The sequence below is a fragment of the Tachysurus vachellii genome, chromosome 2, assembly GCF_030014155.1.
Source record: "Tachysurus vachellii isolate PV-2020 chromosome 2, HZAU_Pvac_v1, whole genome shotgun sequence".
Classification (NCBI taxonomy): Eukaryota; Metazoa; Chordata; class Actinopteri; order Siluriformes; family Bagridae; genus Tachysurus; species Tachysurus vachellii.
The window spans coordinates 38,505,961-38,529,386 of NC_083461.1; the positions used below are offsets into that span (position 1 = coordinate 38,505,961).

Genomic DNA, 23,426 nt, shown 5'->3' on the forward strand with positions numbered 1-23,426 from the left:
AAGCGTGATTTAGCTGACACTGTAACTTAAGTTCCTCATCCACGCCTTTCTTTTACAGTAAACGGAGATATCTGTCTATTTTAGAGGCTGTTGTTCAAGCGCGTGTCTGACGCAGCTAGCTCCGTGTTCACGTCATTAAGGACTGTGGGGTGTTTTTGTGTTTGTGTGTGTTTGTGTTAGGGGCCGAAGTCATCCTTCATAACCCCAGAGAAGAGGGCTAAGCTAAAATCCAACCCGGTTAAGGTGCGCTTCGCCGAGGAAGTGGTCGTTAACGGCCACTCGCAGGTTCGATGCACGCTTCACTTAGCTGTGGTGTCTTGAGTCTCTGTGTGTATCACGCAGACATTTCACTGTGTGTTCACACCCATGTAAGTGTATGTGTTTGTGAGTGTATTAGTGTACCTAAATGTACAGTATGTGTTTGTGGAACGCCTAAAAAATAAACGAAATAAAGTAAATAAGAAATAACAAGATTAGTTTATTATTTAAATGGCAAATGATTTCAGTCAAATTATAAACCTTTTCCTTAGTTTCGTTTCAAAGACTCTGTTGCCAAATAATAGATATTTTTATTTTATAAATCTCAAACTGTTTAGATTTTCTGGCCCACAGCTGAAGCAGACTTTCCGTAAAAGACGACCTCGTTTTACTGAGTTTATTACCTAAGCGTAGGGCTGGGCGATACGGCTGAAAACTGTATCACGATATCAGTGTTTCGTATCGGTCGATATCGATAATTATTGATATTTTTTATGACCCATTTAAAATAAGGACCAGGAGAAAAATATATTACATTTAAACATTTTTATTTTAAACTTCACCTTCCTCTGATCGTAATCCCCTCAGTTATTAAGACAGAAATGTCAACAAGCAGGAAAACTCAAATAATTATAATGTAAACATGAGTCTAAAGTCACAATGAACACTTAACAATTATCTCTTAACATTTAAGGTGCAAAATGAAAGAAAATGTAAGAAATGCTTAATAAAGTGTAATAAAATGGTGCAAAGTGTTAAATATAAACATAGAGAAACCTGAGACTTTAGTGCAAGTTTAGTGCTATGAAGTTCACTAGCTGTTCACCTTCTGGTGACTACGGTCCAAAAAACTGCCGTACTGGTGCGCTGACTTTTCCTCTTTTATTTACAAGTTCTTCGCTCGCTGCGGCTCATTTTCTGCTCATCAGTCGCCGGTTACTGAAGAGGAATCCAGCAGACCGGCACGAGACGACGATATGGCGCAACCAAACGTGACACTGTTACACGACTGACTGTCAGCGTGTCACTCCCTACGTTGCTAGGTTACCAGAAAGCGAGTGCCTTTGTTAATGCAACCAAACTTGCTTCACAACCTCTGTTTTCTTCCGACGAAGAATAAAAAGTATCGAACGTTTTATCGAACACATTTTTTATTGATATCGATTACGTGTCTATCGCGATACATATCGTTATCGTTTTATCGCCCAGCCCTAAATAAAAAGCATATTTATCTATAGGAAGACTGAAAAACAAGTGTCACTTATGAGACTAGAAAGGATTCCTTAAGGAGACAGGGTCAGAGATGACAGGAAGTCGACAGTGACTAAAACAGCGAGTGCATGACATGACATGACATGACATGACATCGGGCTGCGCTCCTGAATCAATCATGCAAATAACGTTTCAAGATAATTCACGCTTCAGCTAATGAGTGCGTGTCGAGTACAGCGAAGTGATCTGAGACGTGAGAGTCAGCAAACAGGGCATTACGGATACGAACGGCTTTGCGCTAATAGCCTTGAAAAGCCACATCCGCTTCTCGTCGTCTTCTCCCAGAGCCTCCGTGCATTAATGTTTATGGCTTGTATTTCTCTTCTCGCATTGTTACTGTATTTAATGTTGTGTAGATGTCCTGAGAATGGCTTACATATTTATGATGGTTTTACGGCTTGTTTTGACGCAGAACTTTCCAAAAGTCACCTACGACGTCGTCCTACGGTCGTTTTCAAACGGAGCTCAGTTCACGCTGCATTCATAGAATATTGTGAGATTTCACGGTTGAATATTGGCACACGAAAACGTCCGTTTGGTCTTCATGTTGACCCGGAGGCAGGAGTAAAGCAGATGTACAGCAAAGAAGAAAAGGACGCAGTATTTTAGTCAGGCTGCTTCAATTATTCACAAGAAATTGATGAATTATTCAATTAATCGTTTATTTAAGGCGGCTGAGTTTGGGCTGCGGGTTTGGGACGGGGCGCCTTAACTACACCGAATAGATCTTGTTTAAAGAGCTTTACAGAGATGTTCCTTCAGCTCACTTTATGGCAGATGGTATTAGGGTTTATAAGTATTCTGGACATGCGAAGGTTTAACCATCGCGGCTTGTGATCTCAGACGATCCGACGTTCTTCGTGAGCATGCGAACGCAGTCGCTGATGGTAGATGAGCTGCTCTGAGCGGTTTGACCAAGCTGAATCCACATGGAGCATCAGGATTCCTGCTAAAGGAAGCTGGGATGTGAACCCACAACCCTCAAACCCACGAGTCACTAAACACAGAAGCTTGATACCTAAGCCCATATATAAGCTATGACAAAACAAACAAACAAACAAAAAAACAGATCTTTGTACAAATATTTGTATTTTTCTCTTCTCTCCAAAAAAAAAAAAAAGGGGGATTTTCTGATTCTTGCTTTTTCTTCTTCTTCCCTCCAGGGTAACTCTCTGCTCTTCCTGCCCAACGTCCTGAAGGTCTATTTAGAGAACGGCCAGACCAAAGCCTTTAAATTCGAGCCCAAAACCACCGTTAAGGTACGGACTTCACGGAGCCGTACGTTTCTGTTCGCTGTAACTGAACCGACCAGGAAGTGAATTATTTCCATGTAAAGGGGCGGAACGGTTCGAGGTACCGTCCCGGCACTTAGACATCCATTAAAAGGGCTATAAAGCTCAAACTGTGTTGCTTTTATTATTCCATTAAAGGTACAGCGTAATCGAATTAAAGCTATTTGATATCTTTACATCGTTGAGCTAAAGTATAATTACAGCATCAAAACAAAATAATTAGGAAATAGTGGTTATGTTCCGAAGTTGAATCAAATTATGAAAAGTACTACCAGTTTTCTATCGATGTCTTTTTACCGTGTGTGTGTGTTGTGTGTGTGTGTGTTGTGTGTGTGTGGTATTATGATGGTTTCTCATCCACTAGGACATCGTGATGACTCTGAAAGAGAAGCTGTCCATATCCCGCATCGAGCATTTCTCCCTGGTGCTCGAGCAGCAGTACAGCATCGCCAAACTCTTTCTGCTGCACGAGCACGAGCTGATTCAAGAAGTAAAAACACACAAACACACTGCGTACAACACAATCAGACGGTGTAGGGGTCAGACACGTCCACTTCCTGGTTTTAGATCTTATACAATATGAGGTTAAATACCGGACTAACGAACATGACTATGTGAGTATGGTGAACAGGATGGGGACTGAATGTTGTGTGTGTGTGTGTGTGTGTGTGTGTGTGTAGGTGGTCCGGAAGAGAGAGACTCATGACTACCGGTGTCTGTTTCGTGTCTGCTTCGTGCCCAAATATCCACAAGAGCTGCTGGAGGACGACGCGGTCGCCTTCGAGTATCTCTACTTACAGGTGTGTTTTATTGGGATTAGGATCACACACGACGTCCTAAACTCTACTGTGTCCAAGCATCATCGAGCTAAACGTTTCTTAGGAAAAATTGAACTGTTTAATGTTGTTTTATTATGTAAAGCTTTTTTTCCCCCCCGATTATGGACTGGATATCTTCAGCACCGAGAGTTTGAGCAATAAAACAGATTAGAACGAAATGATTCACTCGATCAGAGTCTATTCACAGTAAAGGGACTCTAAATTAAATTAAATAAATTAAAGGTGGGGTCTGTTTGAGAAATGCTTCAGAAAACTGAGTCGGGCTGACAAACAAAACAAACGTGTAGCCAATGAGCAGAAAGGGGCGTGTCTTGTCTATATGGGCGGAGAGAGTGTTCAGTGCACATGTGTGACATTAGCAGAAAGCGGTTTTAACATTGACATGGAGGATAAAAACAAAGAAAGAAAGAGAAGAAAGGCTTACGATAAGGTAAGAAGTAGGACGTGTTAATATAGGATCAGCTTTCCAGCGCTGGAGAGAACTGAAGGAGCAGGAAGTTGGTCACATATTCACAGATTGGAGTTTCCTGAGTCAATAACTCCTGAGCTAAACGCTGTTACTACACAAATAACACCTCTTTTCTATCGTAGTAATGTAGAGACGCAGCTACAACCGTGTTTTGTGTAGTAACAGCGTTTAGCTCAGGAGTTATTGACTCGGGAAACTCCAATCTGTGAATATGTGACCAACTTTACTTAAGACGCCGAGGCGCTTTTTTCCTTCTCGATAGGTGAGTAACGTTGGTTTTACTTTGTTACACAGAACTAATATATGTCTTTGTCCTTTACATGATTATGCTTGTGTGTCATTTTTGCTTGTTTGTTTATCTACAATCGTATTGTTCTTCACTTCAGCTATGATAAAGACACATTTCTTTCCAGTAGTTGCCTGGGTTATGTATGTATGTGTGGGCGGAGCTATCGATACAGGGGTGGGACCCGTTTGGATTAGGGGCGTGTTTGTTTTGGCGATTTCAAATGTTGACATTGGCTTTCAAACATCGGAGACCCCACCTTTAACGAATAAATAAATAGCATTATTCACACATTAATAAGGACAATATGGATTTATCTCCCATTTAGTAAAAACTAAACAGTGATAATGTAAAAATGCCCTGACAGTCAATTTATTTGTGTGTGTGTGTGTAGAGTGTGAGTGATGTGCTGCAGGAGAGGTTTGCTGTGGAGATGAAGTGTAACACAGCACTCAGACTGGCAGCTCTGCACATACAGGAGAGACTCGCCAGCACCGGCCAGTCTCCCAAAACACCACTAAAGACCATTGTGTAAGTCTCACATGGTACAGAGACTTATACAGTGGCACACGTTTATTCATATCCTAAAGTAAGTCATTGCTGTAAAACACTTTTTTATTATTAATTGTAATCTATTGTGTGTGTTTGTGTGTGTATGTTTGTGTGTGTGTGTGTGTGTTCTGGTGTCCAAAGGAAGGACTGGGGTTTCGAAAGCTTTGTCTCCAACACCCTGCTGAGGAACATGAGAGAGAAGGACTTGAGAAAAGCCATCAGTTTACACATGAAGAGGATCCTTTTACAGGAACACAAGCATAAGGTGTGTGTGTGTGTTTGTGTATATGTGTGTGGGTCTGTGTGTGTGTGTGTGTCTATGTGTGTGTGTCTGTGTGTGTGTACAGTATATATATGTGTGTGTGTCTGTGTGTGTGTCTGTGTGCGTACAGTATGTATGTGTATGTGTTTGTGTCTGTGTGTGTCTGTGTCCGTGTGTGTGTATGTGTGTTTGTGTGCGTCTGTGTGTGTGTTTGTGTGTGTGTCTGTATATGTGTGTGTCTGTGGGTGTGTGTCTGTGTGTGTGGGTCTGTGTGTGTGTGTCTGCGTGTGTGTATGTGTGTCTGTGTTTGTGTGTGTGTCTGTGTTTGTGTGTGTATGTGTGTGTGTGTCTGTGTTTGTGTGTGTGAGTGTGTGTCTGTATGCATTTGCATTTCTTCAGTGTAAACATGTGTGTGTTTGTGCGTGCGTGTGTGTGTGAGTGTGTGCGTGTGTGTGTGTGTGTGTGTGTGTTTGTGTGGTTGTGGTTTAATACAGATTAAATGAGAATGAATGTTGCATTTCTTCAGTGTAAACGTGTGTGTGTTTGTGCGTGCGTGTGTGTGTGCGTGTGTGTGTGCGTGTGTGTGTGCGTGTGTGTGTGTCTTTGCGTCTTCAGCCAATGACAGTAAACCAGGCCAGGCTTAACTACCTCAGTGAGATGTCTGAACTCAAGTCATTTGGGGGAAAATCATTTAGCGCCACAATGATGGTAAGAAACCGAATCCTACGAAGACGACAGCGTGTAAACATGTAGTGTAAACATCTGTAAAAAGGGTTAATAATCTGTTGGGAGTTTATTTACACGACAAATCCTCCAGAACACTGGACAGATATCTGGGTATAGATCTAGAAAGGGAACCTGTCCTCTTCTACAGGACACGGAATAGAATCATAAACACTCCTGTCTCCATCTCCACAGCTACAAGACAGAGAGTCTACGGTGAGCTTGTTGGTGGGTGCGCAGTACGGGGTGAGTCAGGTGATCAATCACAAGCTGAGCATCATGACCACACTGGCGGAGTTCACCAGCATCACCAGGGTGGAGCTCGTTACAGAGTCGGAGCGCGTTAGCCTCGTCAAGATCTACATGCAGGACATTAAGGTACATGCTGTAGGTGCGTTCGCTGGTATTGTATATAACAGCACATACTCTACATACTCTACATCCTTTTTTCTCTCCACCAGCCCATGACGTTGCTGCTGGAGTCAGCGGCTGCTAAGGATCTGTCGTGTCTGGTAGCAGGTTATTGCAAAGTTTTCATAGATCCTCAAATCTGTGTGTTCCCCTGGACAGAAGAATCAGCAAGCCACCGTATATCTGCAGAAGAAGGTAGGAACCGAAAAGCGTGAGAATGTTCTTCACCTGTACAGATGATAAGATCCACTTGATGTAACAGTAATACGGTGTGTATATATGTGCACTCTATAGGTTACGTGTCAAGATGTTGCAGCGACTCCGAAGACTCAGAGGTGGATGCTCTGCTCGGTCATGAACCAAGTCCTACCCAGGCTGATCGTGTGGTCGTTGATCAAGTCGTAGGACAAGAGGAAGGAAAGACCAAAACGGTAGAAGAGGACGACGTGGAAGACAAGAGTGAAAAAGAAAGTGTGGAGAATGGAGCTGGAAAAACAAAAAAAGAACTAGAGGAGCCAGCAGGATCTTTGCACGAGGACGAAGGAGAAACTGTAAAATGTCCTGCAGAAAATGACATGATAGAAACCAAGGAGGGTGAACGAGAGGTCAAGGAAGAGGAGCCGCCGTGCGTCGTCATTGTCGAGGATCCGCCGTCGGAGGCATCGGATTCGGTTCATACGGACTCACGGTTCGTGACCAGCATGTCCAGTGACTCCATGGACGCTTTAGAGGAGGACGACTTTTTAACCTACTTTTCCACAAACTATGTCAGCCAACTGAACGTTAGGGATCGTTACCTCCGTGTGAATACTCACGCGCCGTGTCCGAGTCAACCGGATCGCCAAGATGGCGATTTCAACGATGAACTCTGTTCCATCGAGTTCCCTGTCGACGATGACGAATTCTTATGTCTTGCCGCCCTGTCTAACATCGCAGACTGCCTACCCAGTCCCACCGAGGCAAGTGAGGATGAATATTCCGAACAGGGAGGTGACGAAGATGACCAGGAGGCACCAGAGGACGTTTTCGAAAGCGGTGAGCCTCTGAACGGAGAATGTGTGTTTACATTCAACCAAGGCGATGCAAAAAGGTACTACAACATTTGCACGAACGTAACACCCGATAGCGGTCACATCCGTGCAAGGAAATCTTCTCCTCACCATAATCATGAAGAAAACAAAGAAAAGATTGAGAGGAAGACCGAGTCTGCACCCATTCTTCTGCAGCCTCCTCCAGAGTTTGGAGACAGCAGTTCAGAGGATGAGTTCTTTGACGCCCAGGAGAGATTTCTTGCTGAGGAACCTTTGTCAGCACCAATGCCTAAAGGTATCCTATTATGTACTCATATTTACATGTGTTTGTGATTCTTAAGTGGTGAGTTGCAAAATCTGGAGTTTAGATTATTTGTAATACATCGTTTGCTTTTATGTTTTTATGTCTTACGTGTTCATTCATACGTCTGACCTTTCCAGGACATTCTAGAGAATCGAGTGTCAAGAAGCGCGCTCTGAGCCTAAGCAACGACGCCGTCAATGCCGGCGAACGACGGAAGCGAGACACGGAGACTAAAAAGCGAGAGAGAAAAGATAAAGAGAAACAAAAGACGGAGGATAAAAACGAAGTTTCTAGGTTCCGAAAGAGAAGCAGAAAGCGTCGTTCCTTTATGGAAACGGAGTATACGTCTTTAGTAACATTTCCTGGTGAAGACCATCCTGGTGGTCCGTCAAATCGAAGCCCCCGTCCTACAGTGTCATGTCTAACAAATGCTGAAGGTGAGCCAGCACAAATGGAATCAAAACCCATCACCCCATCCACACCGAGTGAGTCTGGAACCCATCATCTCCTGCGTGGTAGCAAAATCAGTAAAGCATGTCAGCGGAAACAGCAGGTTATATTGATGGAACCGGATTCTATGGAATTTAAGTCGGTCACAGAAATAATGTCTACTTCGTCGCCTGCTATCGTAGCAGTACGCACCTCTACAGAGCCTAAAGTAAAAGTCAACGAGATGAGCGGTGCTGACGGACTCAAAAAAGAAGGTCCGGTTTGTGGAGATATGTCCGAAAGGTTGCTCGATGGCCACTTGTTTTTTGGAACTCTTAGCAGGGACAACGGTGATGATGCTTTAGATGTAAAAATAAATGACCAAGAATCCCTGTTAGAAGGTCCATTTCCTGAACCATTGCTCAGGAAAAAGAGTCGCTCACTTCCACACTTAAACCAAACACCTGCATCGAGCACGCTTTCTTTAAAGGTCCCAGCTACGTCCTTCAAGCAGAAACCAAGCATGGACAGGTTTGATGTAGAAAATCTGGAAATGGACGTTCAGAAACGTTCCACAGAGCCAACAACGAGAGCAAGGAGTCAGAGCACGTCTGCAGTATCTGACAGTAGTGTATCTGCTGTCTCTTGTTTAACGAAGAACCTCTTCCCTCAGACGGAACCTGCAGTCTGCACAACCAAGGAACCACATTCTGGTGAGATTTCTGTTGATCCATTCACCCAAGAACACAAGGATACACAAGGATATGTTTCCGGTCGGTGTCCTGGCATCCTTGGCCGGCTCTCTGCTTCCACACCGCAGAGAAAGATACAGAGCTTGCCCTCGTCCCTGTCTCGTTCCCAGGAGGTGCTAGCTAGTAACAGTAGTCTCGCAGATTATGCCAAACCAGCAAGGAGTCTTTCTGAAGATATATCAACAACCGAGGTAAAGTCTGACGAGGACACGGAGGTGGATGAAGAGTTTGAGAATGTAGTTTGCAAAGCTGAACCCGAAGAACTCCTTTCCCCCCTAAAGTCACCTTCAAGACTGAAGTCCGTTGACGCTGTCAAAATCAGCCCTCCGTCTCTTGTGGTTACTACGCAAAACATTAACGGACCATGGGGTGTTGTGACATCACAAGAGATCAGCAAATTACAAGCAGGAAACAGTACTCTTGTAGGTGCACACTCACAGCCTCTAAGAGATTGTGACTGTAGGCCCACCAACACTCAGCCACAGGCGCTGTCTGGACCGAATCTGAACACAAAGCCTGACCTTACCTGCAGTTCAGTGCTTGCCTCAGTGTGTGAGACAGTAATCGAAAGTGCAGAGACACCTATGGAAGTTTGCGGCTGCCAGTCGGCTTACACCAACTGCTTCGGCGGTGTTTTGGAAACTGCAAGTTTTGATAATGAACTAACTGTCTATGAGTTCTCCTGCAGATCACAGCAAAGCAAACGTGACCGGGTAGCATTGGTGACATCTATCCCTCCTTCATCCCTTTCTGGTTCATCTTCTTCTTTTTCACCATCCTCACCCCTCCCAGCTTTCTCTCGTGTTGTTCTACCACCTTCCTTATCCACGGAACTTGGCCCCCTTCTGTCGCCCCTGGACCCCCCTGACTGCTTTCTCTCTGACCCTCATGGAGATGCTATAACTGCTTTATTGTCCCAGCACTACCCCTTACCACCAACAGGCTTCCTGGCTCTGCAGACAGATGTTGATACACTACTAACACTCCTGGATGGTGCTATGAAGGACCACAATTGCATCCAAGAGCATCCCAGAGACACATGTGCAGACCACTTTTCGGAAAATAAGCGCCGGACGCACGTGGAGGCGCGAGGCTTTCTGGCTGGCTGTCAGCAAGTCGTAAAGTCTGGACAGGCCCCAGCAGAGACACTGCAAGCTCTTGCAGACAGTTTTCACTCACTGTTACAGCTGACCGCCGTATGCCTGAGTTTCTCTACCTGCCAGAGGTGCCAGGAGCGCCACACTCAGACCTTGTTGGGACTTGTAGATGTGGCGCAGACTTATCAGGAGTTTGCGCGGGCAGCAGAGCGCTTGGGCATGGCTACAGAAACGAGGACTTGCCATGAGCTCAGTATTAAACTCTTGGCTCGCCAGTGTACCGCGCTCACAACCTCAGTCTTCTGCCTAACGCAGTTATTCCGTACTCTCACGGCCCTTTGACCTTCGAACCGTAGCGTCTCGCAGTCATCCGAACTCGAGTGTAATTCCGCCAAATCTAAGCTACGTAATTCATTTAAGTAAGATATTAATATAAAAAAGCCTCACTACAGCAACCTGACTATAACGTCCACAGATTCTGACCTTTTACTGATGAGCACACACACATAAAATCAGGGTTACACTGCTAACGAACGCACTCACAGCGACGACAATCGTTTAAAACGAATAACTAAAATTGACGTGTGGTATTGTTACGTATCATCGTTGTTATTTGTTACTTTGAATGTATGAAATTATTTTCTTATTCCAGATCTACGTAGTTTTCTGGAGCAGATTTCTTGAATTTATCAGGAATTGTTTTTTTCCTTTATCGTATGCGCACTGTAGCAGTTACGCACAAGAACAGGACCTAACCTCGCCCTTGTCTTTTTTCTTATTTCTCCTCTTTTTTTTCATCTTTTTCTTTTAAGCATAATTATACACGCCTCTTAATCGAACTTTATTACAAATGCATGACTTTATTCGTTGCCACACCTATCTGCACGCTCACTAGAACAGAATCGACAAAGGCTCAACGTTTTGTAGACACTAATGGCTTTCCGTTAGTGACCGGGACCTATACTTTGTATATTTAGAGCAAGTATACCAAAGGATATAAAGAACTAGGATGTACATTTTTTGAAGATGGAGACTCGAGTCATGTGAGTAGGTTTTATTACCATGATGGATTTTGGCTTCTTTAATTGTTTAATTCTTTCCATAGGCTGTATTTTAACCATATTATATATATATATATATTTTTACTATAGACACATTATTTATTAAACATTATTCATATGGATGTATGATTTCAAGTCCGATCAGATCCACAGATACATGTTCTTGCTATGTGTTAATTCATTTCTATTTCTTTATGCTTCGTTTTAGTAACTTTAGTACTATAAAGGCGACATGGGCTGGAATTAGGTTGTTTTTAGTGTCTGGAAATCACGTCCTCTTACACAGACATCGGAGGATGTCACTATTTTCAACCGGCTCTTTCGTTTCTCTGAATAATACTTTGGAACGACTTCTAACAGGAGCTTTGACGGCCACCACAATAGCACAAGGATTGTATTATTACTGTTACACACCGGTGTGTGTGGACTAACCTGGAAGCTGCTGTGTATGTCCTGTCCTTATTAGGCATGCTTCATACCATACACATACTGTACTTTACAAGTATTTACAACACAGACTGGAGGATTGCATGCACAAACCAAAGCATGACCCGATCAAGTGACTCATGAGGTATGAATAAACGAATGACTGTAAATCTCTCGCTTTGTAATGCAGTATTCACTATTAAAACGAGACTCGAAATAACTCGTGTTTAAGTGTCTTGCATCTTGTATTGTTCCGTCACACTGAAGAACATTTCCTACGGTTCGTTTCATTTTCACACCACGAGAAGCCGGGAATCTGGTTGAGATTCTAGACGACCAGCTCAACTTGTCTGACTGCACTATTTTACCCTGGACCCTCTTCCTTCACAGCATCAGCGCTGACGTTGATCGTTCCTGCAGTAACTCACTGATCTACTCTAGACCGGATTGTCATGTACGAGTGTAACTTTATCATTTATCAAGTCTGATCTAGTTAAAAATGACAGTTTACATTGCAGTAAGTTAGTGTTCATGTTACTTCCTGTGACCGGCCTTGAGCAAGAGCATCCTATCCTAAGTTGAGCAATTGTTTCTCTGGCATGATGATATCTTCCTTTTGCATAATGAATCAAACTTATAACCGATGTGACCTTTTCTGAGCTTTTCTTTCTACACTTTTATGCACTAGCACTAATATTTATTTATTTTTATTTTTATTTTATTTATTTTTTTTTTTATTTATTATTATTACTACCCCGTGACCCGAGGTAGTTCGGATAAGCGGTAGAAGATGAATGAATGAATGAATTATTATTACTATTATTATTTATTAGTAGTAATATTATTATTAGCAGTATTTTTTATTATTATTAATAATATTGTTATTATTGTTGTTATTTTTTATTATTAATAATTATTTTATTATTATTTTTAGTATTATTTATTATTATTTTTATTAACATTATTAGTATTTTATTATTATTGCTTTTATTGTTATTGTTTATTATTATTAGTAGTATTTATTATTATTATTATTATTTATTAATTCTTATTATTTATTAGTAGTAGTAATATTTATTATTATTATGTATTATTTATTATTATTATTTTTTTTATTACTATTATTATTATTATTATTATTATTATTATTATTAACATTTTATTATTCATTGAGATGGCAGGAACACAAAGAGGTGTGTTTCCAAACAGACTAGATGTGTGTTTGCTAGTAATTTAGCAATTTAGCATATTTTAGTAATGTGTTTTATTTTAAAATTATGAATAATTTAGTAAAATAATCATCGGAGCTTACGAGCCAATCAGATCGCAGCCTGAGCTCCCTGCTGTACTACGTCATCGGCACAGAGGCTGTATTTCAAACGGCTTCTCGGATCCTATATTAGTGCACTACATCTAGGGCTTTATAACGGAAGCTACGCGCCCTACCGAGTGCACTTTGTGGACCTGTTTGGTTGTTTGGTATTCGGCCGGTTGAGCGTTCGAACTGAAGCTTTTCATAAACCACAGCAGCAGGTTTATGATTGTAGAATCAGCAGGAATTAAAGGAGCGGTTTAATATGGCGGAAAAAGGACCGGAAAGTCCCGGAGATGTGACTCTGGATAACGCTGTTAAACAGTGGTTAGAGTTTGACAAGGTAAGAAGGTTTTATATGAATGGTAATATTAGTAGGAACACATCCACCTGGTGGGAGTAAAACGTGTCAAACCGAGTGGTGGAGTGTTTATTAGTGCTCAGTGTTCAGTCCGCACGTGTTTAGTGCACTAATGTGTAATGTTGATGCTTTTACAATCACGACTACAGCTTGTTAGCTAGCTGTCAGTTCACCAAGCTAATACGTGTATTTACACTCTCACACACACACACACACACCAAGCTAATACGTGTATTTACACTCTCACACACACACACCAAGCTAATACGTGTATTTACACTCTCACACACACACACCAAGCTAATACGTGTATTTTCACTCACACACACCAAGCTAATACGTGTATTTTCACTCTCTCACACACACCCACCAAGCTAATACCTGTATTTTCACTCACTCACTCTCTCACACACACACACACACACACACACACCAAGCTAATACGTGTATTTTCACTCTCTCTCACACACACACCAAGCTAATACGTGTATTTTCACTCTCTCACACACACACACACACACACACACCAAGCTAATACGTGTATTTTCACTCACACACACACACACACACCAAGCTAATACGTGTATTTTCACTCTCACACACACACACACCAAGCTGCTAATACGTGTATTTTCACTCTCTCTCACACTCACACACACACACACACACCAAGCTAATACGTGTATTTTCACTTTCTCACACACACACACACACACACACACACATTGAGCTTTTATTCGGCTCAGTAATAAAGTTTCTTCCTTAAAATGACAAATGATTCAGCGTTGTTTAAAATAATTGTGAATAAACGAATCCTTCCTCGTTTTTTATAACCTTTATATATATTTATATTTATATTTATGCCTCTTCTCTATTATTAATATGCATCAACCCTACAGAACCTGGGAATAAACCTGTTTCTGATTCTGATTCTGAGTCCTTATCGAATCGTTCTTTCCGAACCGATTCTTTTGATGAATCAATTAGAACCGATTCACAAGTGCATCTGGATTAAACTTGACTTGGTTTTAAGTATTACTGTTTTGTTTTTGTGTTTTTGTTTTTGGGTGGGGGGGGTGTCAGGTTTTTTTTTTAAGCTTTAAGAAAAATAATAATAAGGATCCAGACAGAATGAATATCAGAGGATGAGTATTTACTTCATCTGAGCATTTACTCCAGATCAGATTTTCTGTGTGTCCCAAATCACACACTAAAACAATATTCTAGGTTCTTGTGTTGTTTCGACGGTGTGAGTCGTGTGGACACACACACACACACACACACACACGTACACACTTATGCGCTCAACTCTTACTATAGTGCGTCATCTTGGACACGGCTTTGGTCGACCTTGAGACGAGCCCAAGTGGATACAGAGGAGGTCTTGTGATAAGACACAAGGCCTACAGTGAACCTCATTGTAGTAACTAAAGTGACATGGTGTGACACATGAAACTCATTCAGCAACTAAATGGAAAACGGATGGAAACTGATTGCCAAAGAAAATCTGATGAGTTCAGCTACATTTGAGTTTACCTTGTCTGTGTGCGCGTGGAGACGTGTGTGGGGGGTAAAAGGAAACTGACACGTCCCACACATGATGGAAGTTAGTCGGCTATCAGCGATGACGCTGTCGATCTGACCGTTAAATAAAATAAAACATCAAAATAAGACGAGTGACCTTCTTTTTTTTTCTTCAGACTCTGAGGTCTCGGCACATTCTGTATTTTATATTTCTCTGATATTTTGGCGTATACAGAACAGCAAGACGGCGGAGTGCGTGCGAGAGATGGTGAAGGCAGGAAACATAGCTGAGCTACAGAAGTGTTTCAGCGCCAGGATGGAGTTCGGGACGGCGGGGCTGAGAGCCGCCATGGGGCCCGGCGTGTCCCGCATGAACGATCTCACCATCATACAGACTACCCAGGTGAGACGAGCACACATCCCTCGAACCCAAACCTCCAGACGTTTTTAAGTGTTTTTCTTCAAGGCAGAAAATACAAAGCTGGAGACTCCTTCAGGAAGTGTTAATAATAAGCTTCACCGAGTTAATACATTTCTACACAATACATTTTATTTGTTCTCTCTCGCTTTCTCTATTAGGGGTTCTGTCGCTACCTGGAGCAGTGTTTCGAGGATCTGAAGACGCGCGGTGTGGTGATCGGGTTCGACGCTCGTGAGCACACGGCCAGCGGCGCCAGCAGCAAGCGCTTTGCCTCCCTGGCTGCGGCCGTGTTCATCAGCCGAGGAGTTCCTGTGCACCTCTTCTCTGTCTTCACGCCCACGCCGTATGTGGTGCGTAGTGTAGCTCTCTCCTTCTCACACACACACACACACACACACACACACATTGCCACAGAGAATTCACTTAAAAGCTTAAAGGTTTCACGATTAATGGCGTCACAACCGTCACAGTGTCACATGCCGTTATACTGCCACATTCATCTGTCTGAGCAATATCTCTCACTCTCTCTCTCTCTCTCTCTCTCTCTCTCTCTCTCTCTGTCTCTTAGCCTTTCACTGTATCTCATCTGAATCTCTGTGCTGGTATCATGGTGACGGCGTCTCACAACCCCAAACAGGACAACGGTTACAAGGTACAGACGGAAATCTAGTAACATCTCCATCCTACTGAGCTCACTGATTTATCTGGGGAATTTTATCAGGATTTAATTTGACTGCAGTTGGTTTATAGCTGAAGTCATGATGATTCAGTCATCCACATATTTCTCACTGATTGTGTGTGTGTGTGTGTGTGTGTGTGTGTCAGGTGTACTGGGAGAACGGCGCTCAGATCATCTCCCCACATGATAAAGGTATCTCTTCAGCTATAGAGGAGAACCTGGAGCCATGGGCTGAGTCGTGGGACACAGAAGCTGCTTTACAGAGCGCGCTGCTCAAAGACCCGTATCAGGATATACACCGAGAATACATGCAGTCTATTCAACAACACTGTTGCTACAGGTACATACACACACACACACACACACACACACACACACACACACAGGATGATGTTGAGATGAAAAACGTTTCAGAACGTGGGATCGTAAACAATCGTGTGTATTTTTTCAGCTTTTACATGCTGTGTGTGTGTGTGTGTGTGTGTATCTGCTTTTCACACAGAGAGGTGTGTGTGTGTGTGTGTGTGTGTGTGTGTATCTGCTTTTCACACAGAGAACTGAACAAGAGTTCGGAGGTGAAGATCGTACACACCTCAGTGCATGGCGTGGGTCACGTCTTCGTCCAGGACGCTTTTAAAGCTTTTGACCTTCGACCTCCATACGCCGTGGAGGAGCAGAAAGATCCTGACCCGGACTTCCCAACAGTGGTGTACCCCAACCCTGAGGAAGGAGCGGGAGTGCTGGTAGACACACACACACACACACACACACACACAAATATGTTTATCAGTTTTTGTTCTGTGGATATTCGACAGCATTAAAGGTAACTAAAGTGTGTGTGTGTGTGTGTGTGTGTGTGTGTGTGTGTGTGTAGAACCTGTCTTTTGCTCTAGCGGACCGAGAGGGAGCGACCGTGGTTCTGGCCAACGACCCAGACGCAGACCGACTGGCAATAGCTGAGAAACAGCCGAGGTTAATGAGAGTGTTTGTGTGCGAGTGTATGAGTGTGTGTTTGTGTGTGTGTGTATGAGTGTGTGTTTGTGTGTGAGTGTATGAGTGTGTGTTTGTGTGTGAGTGTATGTGTGTGTTTGTGTGTGAATGAGTGTGTGTTTGTGTGTGAGTGTATGAGTGTGTGTGTGTAAGTGTGTGTTTGTGTGTGAATGAGTGTGTGTTTGTGTGTGAGCGTGTGTTTGTGTGTGAGTGTATGAGCGTGTGTTTGTGTGTGAGCGTGTGTTTGTGTGTGAGTGTATGAGTGTATGAGTGTGTGCGAGTGTATGAGTGTGTGTATGAGTGTGTGTTTGTGTATGAGTGTGTGTTTGTGTGCGAGTGTATGAGTGTGTGTTTGTGTATGAGTGTATGTGTGTGTGTGAATGTGTGTGTTTGTGTATGAGTGTGTGTTTGTGTGCGAGTGTGTGTGTGTTTGTGTGCGAGTGTGTGTGTGTTTGTGTGCGAGTGTGTGTGTGTTTGTGTGCGAGTGTGTGTGTGTTTGTGTGCGAGTGTGTGTTTGTGTGCGAGTGTATGAGTGTGTGCGAGTGTATGAGTGTGTGCGAGTGTATGAGTGTGTGCGAGTGTATGTGTGTGCGCGAGTGTATGTGTGTGCGCGAGTGTATGTGTGTGCGCGAGTGTATGTGTGTGCGCGAGTGTATGTGTGTGCGCGAGTGTATGTGTGTGCGCGAGTGTATGAGTGTGCGCGAGTGTATGAGTGTGCGCGAGTGTATGAGTGTGCGCGAGTGTATGAGTGTGCGCGAGTGTATGAGTGTGCGCGAGTGTATGAGTGTGCGCGAGTGTGCGCGAGTATGCGCGAGTGTGCGCGTGTGCGCGAGTGTGCGCGAGTGTGCGAGTGTGCGCGAGTGTGCATGAGTGTATGAGTGTTAGTGAGTGTGTGTTTGTGTGTGAATGAGTGTGTGTTTGTGTGTGAATGAGTGTGTGTTTGTGTGTGAATGAGTGTGTGTTTGTGTGTGAATGAGTGTGTGTTTGTGTGTGAATGAGTGTGTGTTTGTGTGTGAATGAGTGTGTGTTTGTGTGTGAATGAGTGTGTGTTTGTGTGTGAATGAGTGTGTGTTTGTGTGCGAGTGTATGTGTGTGTGTTTGTGTGCGAGTGTATGTGTGTGTGTTTGTGTGTGAATGAGTGTGTGTTTGTGTGTTTGTGTGCGAGTGTATGAGTGTGTATGAGTGTGTGTTTGTGTGTGAGTGTATGAGTGTGTGTTTGTGTGTGAGTGTGTGTTTGTGTGTGAGTGTGTGTTTGTGTGCGAGTGTGTGTTTGTGTGTGAGTGTATGAGTGTGTGTTTGTGTGTGAGTGTATGTGTGTGTTTGTGTGTGAATGAGTGTGTGTTTGTGTGTGAGTGTATGAGTGTGTGTGTGTAAGTGTGTGTTTGTGTGTGAATGAGTGTGTGTTTGTGTGTGAGCGTGTGTTTGTGTGTGAGTGTATGAGCGTGTGTTTGTGTGTGAGCGTGTGTTTGTGTGTGAGTGTATGAGTGTATGAGCGTGTGCGAGTGTATGAGTGTGTGTATGAGTGTGTGTTTGTGTATGAGTGTGTGTTTGTGTGTGAGTGTATGAGTGTGTGTTTGTGTATGAGTGTATGTGTGTGTGTGAATGTGTGTGTTTGTGTATGAGTGTGTGTTTGTGTGCGAGTGTGTGTGTGTTTGTGTGCGAGTGTGTGTGTGTTTGTGTGCGAGTGTGTGTGTGTTTGTGTGCGAGTGTGTGTGTGTTTGTGTGCGAGTGTGTGTTTGTGTGCGAGTGTATGAGTGTGTGCGAGTGTATGAGTGTGTGCGAGTGTATGAGTGTGTGCGAGTGTATGAGTGTGTGCGAGTGTATGTGTGTGCGCGAGTGTATGTGTGTGCGCGAGTGTATGTGTGTGCGCGAGTGTATGTGTGTGCGCGAGTGTATGTGTGTGCGCGAGTGTATGAGTGTGCGCGAGTGTATGAGTGTGCGCGAGTGTATGAGTGTGCGCGAGTGTATGAGTGTGCGCGAGTGTATGAGTGTGCGCGAGTGTGCGCGAGTGTGCGCGAGTGTGCGCGTGTGCGCGAGTGTGCGCGAGTGTGCGCGAGTGTGCATGAGTGTATGAGTGTTAGTGAGTGTGTGTTTGTGTGTGAATGAGTGTGTGTTTGTGTGTGAATGAGTGTGTGTTTGTGTGTGAATGAGTGTGTGTTTGTGTGTGAATGAGTGTGTGTTTGTGTGTGAATGAGTGTGTGTTTGTGTGTGAATGAGTGTGTGTTTGTGTGTGAATGAGTGTGTGTTTGTGTGTGAATGAGTGTGTGTTTGTGTGCGAGTGTATGTGTGTGTGTTTGTGTGCGAGTGTATGTGTGTGTGTTTGTGTGTGAATGAGTGTGTGTTTGTGTGTTTGTGTGCGAGTGTATGAGTGTGTATGAGTGTGTGTTTGTGTGTGAGTGTATGAGTGTGTGTTTGTGTGTGAGTGTGTGTTTGTGTGTGAGTGTGTGTTTGTGTGCGAGTGTGTGTTTGTGTGCGAGTGTGTGTTTGTGTGTGAGTGTATGAGTGTCTCCTTTCATCTCACCAGTCCTCTTGTTGTCTATGCAGCGGTGAGTGGAAGGTCTTCTCGGGGAACGAGCTCGGCGCGCTGCTCGGCTGGTGGATGTTTCAGTGCTGGAAGCAGAAACAGGGGGAGCAGTACAAGTCCTTGGTGAAGGATGTGTACATGCTGGCCAGCACCGTCTCCTCAAAGATCCTGAGGGCCATCGCTCTTAAAGAGGGCTTTCACTTCGAGGTGCCTGATCTTTCACTCTGTAACGATTTCACTGTGTAAATCATTCATTCATTCATCTTCTACCGCTTAACCCGAACTACCTCGGGTCACGGGGAGCCTGTGCCTATCTCAGGCGTCATCGGGCATCAAGGCAGGATACACCCTGGACGGAGTGCCAACCCATCACAGGGCACACACACACACACTCTCATTCACTCACGCAATCACACACTACGGACAATTTTCCAGAGATGCCAATCAACCTACCATGCATGTCTTTGGACCGGGGGAGGAAACCGGAGTACCCGGAGGAAACCCCTGAGGCACGGGGAGAACATGCAAACTCCACACACACAAGGTGGAGGCGGGAATCGAACCCCCAACCCTGGAGGTGTGAGGGCAAACGTGCTAACCACTAAGCCACCGTGCCCCCCCTGTGTAAATCACCTGATTATAATTTCTCCATCCTTCTGTTCTCTCGCTCTCTGTAGGAGACTCTGACCGGCTTTAAGTGGATGGGGAATAGAGCGTGTCAGCTGCTGGAGCAGGGAAAGACCGTCCTGTTTGCCTTTGAGGAGGCCATCGGTACGACACCACCAGCAAAACTCACAGCGTTTAGTTTGGAGTCAGTATCCAGAAGTCAGTAACCCTGAGGTGCCAGAATTTTTGAGCAGATGAAGTAACTCGTCATACACAGGGTTTTTTAACTTTCCTTAGCAACAATCTAGCAACCATGTGGGACCGTAGTTAAACCGTCTAGAAAAAACATATCGACCACCTGGGACCTAGCAACACCCTAGCGACTAGCTGGGATAGCATAGCAACCTCCTAGCAACTACCTGGGTCGGGATTTTTCATCCTGTACCACAGCCAGAAGAAACATCTAACTAACCTAGTAGACGAAGGCAATGCAGCAAGAAAGTGTAGCGTTAAAGCTCTTATAAATGTGTAATAACACGTTTGAAATAAATCTGTGTTTATTCAGGATACATGTGCAGCCCTGCCGTGTTGGATAAGGATGGAGTGAGTGCAGCAGCCATCGCCGGAGAGATGATATCATACCTGACCTCCAAAAACATCTCCCTGTCACAGCAGCTTGAAGCCATTTACAACGAGTGAGTCGAAATAATCCCAAAATATAACAAGATTGACTCTTTAGCGCTATGCTAAACTGGTAGCTATAGGCTTCCATTGCTTGTTAGCTGCATTAGCATCTTCTCTGTGTATGTGTGTGTGCACATAGGTATGGCTACCACATCACCTCGAACTCCTACTTCATCTGCCACAACCAGGACACCATCAGACAGCTGTTTGAACGTCTGAGGAACTACGACGGCGAGAACACTTATCCTAAAGACTGCCAGGGTTTCGCCATCACCGCCGTCCGTGACCTCACGACGGGTCACGACAGCAGCCAGCCGGATAACAAAGCCGTGAGCCGCTCCCTGGATTTTAAGAGCCTTTCAGATTCTGCTACGCGTGTAGCTCGTGTCTCTGACCGCTTTCTGTATGTTTCTCACTCAGATCCTTCCTACCAGTAAGAGCAGTCAGATGATCACCTTCACCTTCGCTAACGGAGGCGTGGCCACCATGCGCACCAGTGGCACCGAGCCCAAGATCAAGTACTACACGGAGCTGTGTGCTGCTCCGGGGAACAGGTAAGAGCGTCTCTGCACCGTGACATCACCCTAAACACTTCACTTCCGTGAAGCAACACTAACAGGACAAAAACAAAGCCACCAATATTTCACCAAAAATCCGGTCCACAATTTAAATTATTAGTATATGTTGTATATATTTCCAGGTTATTAGTCACCTTCAAATTATCATCAGTTCTCACAAATACTGTATCAAATTCAAGGCATGTGCCAAAACGATAGACCTTAGAATTATATTCGAGAGTGTTTATATTATAGACATCACAGATCCTGAACTTTTAAATAGCTGTGTAAAAAAATATAAAAATGAAATGATATTTAGAAGTTTAAAGGTGTAATAAGTTTTTTTTTTTTTTTTGTTTTGTTTTTTCCTCTCAGTGATGTGACTCAGCTGAACAGCGAGCTGAACAGCCTAGTGGATGCCATCATCCAGAATTTCTTCCAGCCAGAGAAGAACAACCTGATCGCTCGACAAGAGTCGAGTTAATATGCAGAGCTAGTGTAAAGGTTTCTGAAGTTCTCTCGCTCTATATCTCTCACGCACGCATACACACACACACACGCGTTCGCATCACAGACCGCAGCTCTAAAGACGTCACCGGGTTCAGAGGACCTGAAACTGTGATCCTAATGAATGCAATCTCAGACCAGCACTTTCTATCCTGAGAGGTCTTGAACACTACTGACTATCTGAGACTTAACATCAACATCATCACCCGTTATGACCCCCAGACACCAGTTCTCTCCAGAGCTTCATTTTAGTTTAGTTTATCACCAGAAATCTAACCTCAAAGCATTTACAAAATCTAAACTGAAGGAAAAAAATAGTTTTAATTAAAGCAACATTAGCATCGAAACACCAGGAAAGAATAAAAAACTGTTCAAGGAAACAAGAACCTGGGACCAATAAGACATTTTTCATCCAAGCATAGCTTTAATCTTTATGTCTTTAATCTTTATTTCATTCCATAATGCAGCACTGTTGAGTTAAAGCTTAATCAGGTTTTTAAGGTCTTTTTTTAACAAAGAATTTGCTCTGGTCGCATGAGACATTTATTTTATGTATGTATATTTATAGACTGATGAAATGACTGTGAAGGAGGAAGTTGTACGCTGAGCTTCCACAAAGAAATGTAACTCTAAACAGATAAAACTTACTTAATATTTAAAAAAAAAATCAAAACAAATGTAATTGTTGGTAATTTGCTGTAATGTAGGAGGGTTCTTTACTGTAACACTGAAAGTCTTTTGAGCATCTAACATTCCTGTTCACACATCAGTCTGGCGCTGTGTTAGTTCCAGACTTTGACTGATTTTATTATCTTATTTCTACTGGAATTTGAGGCTTTTAATTGCTAATTTATTCCTGTTTTTTCTTCTCTGGTGATGATCTTTAACATTCCTTTTTATTTAATGGACAGTTGTCGGTTTCTTCTTTGTCCACCTTGTTAAACCTTTAGTGTCTGTGTTTTCTTGTGCGTCTGTTGGTGCGAATTGTGGTGAAATTAACCTCATACACTGATATTATAAAGTAGTGTAGATGTAGTGAGATATTTGAGTAATTGAACTTCGCTACTGTGCTTAAGTACTGATTATGCTGATTTCTACTTTAAGAACTTTACTTTTTTTAAGTATTAATGAATTAAAAATGTATTAAACATTATCTTACCAATGAGCCTTAACATTATATCATATCTATATATATCTGAAAGTTGTCTCATGTTAGCATAATATTTAATAAAGTCAAATAAAAACCTTTAAAGTTGTTTTTTTTTCTTTATAAATCTGGACAATCCTTGATGTGAGCAGATTAGCGATGATGTAGAAATATGGCACAGTTATAAACAGCACAAACGTTTTCATTTGACTCACCCTCCTTCATGCATGGATAAGATTTCCTCTCTCGCTTATTTCTGGTCAGTTTTATATACTTAATAATAACTGAATACATGATAACGTCCCATTCGAGTAGTTTTACTTATTAATACAGAGGTGCAGGTTTTCCCCTCAGATTCTAAAGTATTGAGTATAACTTTGTCTGAAAGAGTCTGAATTTGTGCAACTCTCTCCAAGTCTGAGAAATTTGAGATTTAATCTTCTTTTCTTATTTATTCCACATTAAAAAGTGACTCTGTGTCTGAAATGCAGTTTATAAGTAGAAAAATAAACTAATTAATTAATCAGGGTTAATTAACGCATCATGTGGTTTTGTTTCAATTCTGTGGAGTCTGAAGTCTAATCCAGTGGTGTGCATTTTGAATAAAATTGAAAGCTTCCACATATCCATTATTCAAAGCACCTACAACT

At 43.1% G+C, this 23,426-nt stretch overlaps 2 protein-coding genes across 3 annotated transcripts in view; both read left to right on the top strand.

Moving 5' to 3' along the window:
- The window catches only part of LOC132841958 (FERM and PDZ domain-containing protein 1), a 24,959-nt gene extending 13,275 nt beyond the window's left edge, over positions 1-11,684 (top strand). The window contains exons 7-17 of one of the 2 annotated variants that reach the window (XM_060864617.1): positions 181-285; positions 2,694-2,789; positions 3,187-3,312; positions 3,503-3,622; positions 4,811-4,947; positions 5,110-5,233; positions 5,846-5,938; positions 6,149-6,331; positions 6,415-6,559; positions 6,659-7,690; positions 7,837-11,684. In XM_060864617.1, the coding sequence (XP_060720600.1) occupies positions 181-285; positions 2,694-2,789; positions 3,187-3,312; positions 3,503-3,622; positions 4,811-4,947; positions 5,110-5,233; positions 5,846-5,938; positions 6,149-6,331; positions 6,415-6,559; positions 6,659-7,690; positions 7,837-10,319 (4,644 nt within the window). In that variant the 3' untranslated portion in view covers positions 10,320-11,684. The remainder of the gene's footprint in view (positions 1-180; positions 286-2,693; positions 2,790-3,186; positions 3,313-3,502; positions 3,623-4,810; positions 4,948-5,109; positions 5,234-5,845; positions 5,939-6,148; positions 6,332-6,414; positions 6,560-6,658; positions 7,691-7,836) is intronic. The other variant, XM_060864618.1, reaches the window with a different exon arrangement.
- A 1,288-nt stretch (positions 11,685-12,972) lies between these two features.
- On the top strand, positions 12,973-22,415 carry pgm2 (phosphoglucomutase 2). The gene is made up of 13 exons (XM_060864620.1): positions 12,973-13,119; positions 14,897-15,064; positions 15,241-15,432; positions 15,651-15,734; positions 15,908-16,101; positions 16,315-16,504; positions 16,636-16,733; positions 19,296-19,482; positions 19,953-20,046; positions 20,447-20,576; positions 20,705-20,894; positions 20,986-21,119; positions 21,498-22,415. The coding sequence occupies exons 1-13, from the start codon at positions 13,042-13,044 to the stop codon at positions 21,604-21,606; spliced, it is 1,848 nt and encodes a 615-aa protein (XP_060720603.1). The 5' UTR covers positions 12,973-13,041; the 3' UTR covers positions 21,607-22,415.
- The last annotated feature ends 1,011 nt before the right edge of the window (positions 22,416-23,426 follow it).